General features: G+C 34.1%; 1 protein-coding gene across 1 annotated transcript; it reads right to left on the minus strand.

The window, feature by feature from the left end:
* Positions 1-696: 696 nt before the first annotated feature.
* Positions 697-1,338, minus strand: LOC115216245 (histone-lysine N-methyltransferase SETMAR-like). The gene has a single exon (XM_029785443.1). It carries the CDS (start codon positions 1,336-1,338, stop codon positions 697-699), a length of 642 nt encoding a protein of 213 aa, XP_029641303.1.
* Between the last annotated feature and the right edge of the window lie 2,141 nt (positions 1,339-3,479).

Raw genomic sequence — 3,479 nt, forward strand, 5'->3', positions numbered from 1 at the left:
AATCTGTGGTATACCGAGAAAAGCATGCACATAATAACACTTCCAATCAGTTAAGATCAGCAGCCATGACAGCCAGTGCCTGAGTCATGAGAGTTATTATTATTACTGTATCTATCTACACATATATATATATATATAACTTAATTAGAGGTTGTGTTAAAATCATGAAGGGATGGTTTCACCCAAATATGTATTGGTTCAATAACTAGTATTTTGGGAGAATGAATTTCCTTAAAATATTAGGTTGTTTCACATGAAATGTCGCATTTCAAAAGGGAAACATTAAAATTGTATTTTTAAGTTTCAGAATATTTATTTATTTGATCAAAATATGATCCTTGTTCATTTATGACCTTCATCCAACGTTCCTCTAAGGCATATATTCCATCTTCAAAGAATTTGTCATCTTTTACACTGATAAACTGTTGAAATGCTTCAATTACCTCTTCTTTATTTAAGAATGTTTTATTGCGTATAGCAAGCTCGAAGTGTTTACATGCGATAATCAGTAGAAACGATATCAGCAGAATAAGGAGGATGTAATGAAATTTCATAATTCAGGCTTTTCAACTTGTGGACCGTAGCTTGAGTAGTGTGAGGCCGTGCATTATCATGAATCAAAACTCGACCATCTGGGTTGCTTCTTTTTTAATTTTTCATGCATACAATCAATTTTCTGACGATAGGATGTTGCTGTTACAGTTTTTCCTTTTGCAAAAATGAATAATGAATAACCCTCTTTGTTGACAACCACACAGTGACCATCAACTTTTTAGGGTGCAGTGGCGGTTTTAGGTAGTGTTTTCGTGACTCTCCTGCATCTAACCACTGTTCTGTCCTCCTGCTGTTATCAAAGAGTATCCATTGCTCATCATATGTAATAAGTCGATACAAAAATGGTTCTCTTTCCAGCCGAGACAAGAACATGGAATACGCTGTAAGGCGTCTGTTTTTTTTGTTGCTTTTTTTAATCTCATTAAATTGATGGGTAACAAGCCTATCCATCTTTTTGACTTTTCGAATTTTCTTCAAGTGTCGAGAAGCAGTTGAGGGAGGTGTCTTGAGCTCAGATCTGATATTTCGGACTGTTTTTCTCGGATTTCGTTTAACTAAAGAATTCAATTCATAATGCCGAATAACTGGTTTTGGTCTCCCTCTTGGTTCACTTTTAAGGCTTTTATTTCCTGAGCAAAATGTTTGGAACCATCTCTGAACAGTTCTAATGTCAACAGAATCGTTACCAAAAACATGCTTAATGTTTCGTTGAGCTTCGGCGGCAGAGTGACCCAACTTGTATTCGTACAAGAAAATCACTCGGTATTGTTCAGTAATTAACATTGTCATAAGAGCTGTTGGTAGCAATTTTGAATAATATTAAAATTTAAGAGATTTTATTGTCAGCAGAGGCCAAATGTGTTTACTACTACCAGTGATCACTGAGGGCGTTCTTTTGGCCTTGAAAAGACGCAATTTAACATGTTTTATTTGTAATTACTGGTAGAAAAAACTGTGTGGTAAGTAGCTTGCTTACCAACCACATGGTTCCGGGTTCATTCCCACTGCATGGCACCTTGAGCAAGTGTCTTCTACTATAGCCTCGGGCCGACCAAAGCCTTGTGAGTGGATTTGATAGACGGAAATTGAAAGAAGCCCGTCGTATATATATATATATATATATATATATGTGTGTGTGTGTGTGTGTGTGTGTGTGTGTGTGTGTGTTTATGTTTGTGTTTGTCCCCCGAACATCATTTGACAACCGATGGTGGTGTGTTTACGTCCCTGTAACTTAGCGATTCGGCAAAAGAGACCGATAGAATTAGTATTAGGCTTACAAAGAATAAGTCCTGGGGTCGATTTGCTCGACTAAAGGCGGTGCTCCAACATGGCCACAGTCAAATGACTGAAACAAGTAAAAGAGTATATATATAAATACTGATATTCACGGTGTTGAATCTTTGAATTTCTGAATTCAATTATGTTGTTGCAATAAAAGATGTGTTTACGTATTTGGGTAATATAATAAAGTTTTTAAGTATTCTTGAGATGTTCCTTTTTCTGTCCAGTTGGAGAATACAGCAGGACTTTTGCAATGAAAAAGACCTTTGCATTTTCGAATACTGAGGGAGAAAGGAAGCGATAGATATTCACACAGTAGTTGTAGATATTAAAGGGTTTTTTTAAGCTGATCGATCGTGTGTTCGAAAGCTGTAGATATGTAAGTTTCTTCATTTATTTTATTTTCAGGAAAATTTAAAATATTCACAGGAAATTGTAAATATTCCAGTCTGTGGGAATTGTAGGAAGAAGAGGTGTTCACCTTGGATTTTTGAATTTCTAAATTTCTTTTTCTTTTGGAATTTTTCTTTTCTTTTTAAAAGGTTTTGTAGTTGTGCAGTATATATATATGTTGGTAGGTTCTTACTTCCTTAATTTGTTATCGTGCATTTGTGTTGTTACAATAAAAGGCATGTTAACATATTCGGGTAGTTAGGGAAGAAGGAAAAATAAAGTATTCACACAAAATTGGAGATATTAAAGTTTCTAAATATTTTGAGGTGTTCGTTTGTATTTCCGTTCAGAGAAGACTGTAGTGTTTTGTTGTTTGTTTTTTGTTTTTGTTTTTTTTTTTTTGCAATAAAAAGGATGTTTACATTTTCGAATATTCAGGGTAAAAGGAACGGAAAGAAAAGGAAGGTAAATTTTTTCAAAGAAAATTGTTGATATTAAAGTTATAAAATTTAATGGAGATGATTTTTTTATCTGTCCAAATAGAGAAAAATTGTAGTGTTTGGAATAAAGAGGATGTTTACATTTTCGAACACTCAGAGGGAAAGGAAAGTATAGGTATTCACAGAAGTTGTAGATATCAAAGGTTTTAAAGCTAATCGTTTATGTGTTTGAAAGCTGTAAATATGTAAGTTCCTTAACTTATTTTGAGGGAAATTCAAAATACTCACTGGAAACTGTAGATATTCCAGTCTCTTAGAGTTATTTTTCAGTTGTCTTGCTGGGTTATATTAGTGTTTCTGTGTCTTCAGCTGCTGACAGGTCAGAGCAACGAAGAACACGTCCAGCTGCTGTCACATCCAACCACCAGCTATTATTATTATTATTATTATTATTATTATTATTATTATTATTATGACGATGATAATGTTGACGACAACGACGACGACGTCATTGTTACCTGTGGAGACAAGCAGAGAAGAGCAATGAATGTCACCGGAACAGAAGAATCAAGATTTTCATTTAATGTTATCCTTTATACTACCGTGTTCTTCCTCTTTACCTTCTTATATAGAACACTGTTCTTCCTCTTTTACCATTTTCAACTTCCTTTTTAATTTATTTTTATATTTATACTAGCAGTATCGCCCGGCGTTGCTCGGGTTTGTAAGGGAAATAACTATATAACATTTTAGAGAGTTATAGCCAAAAAATAGTTTAAAAAATGCATTAAAAATGGGGAAAAAATT

Source organism: Octopus sinensis, linkage group LG10 (genome assembly GCF_006345805.1).
Source record: "Octopus sinensis linkage group LG10, ASM634580v1, whole genome shotgun sequence".
In the NCBI taxonomy this organism is placed as follows: Eukaryota; Metazoa; Mollusca; class Cephalopoda; order Octopoda; family Octopodidae; genus Octopus; species Octopus sinensis.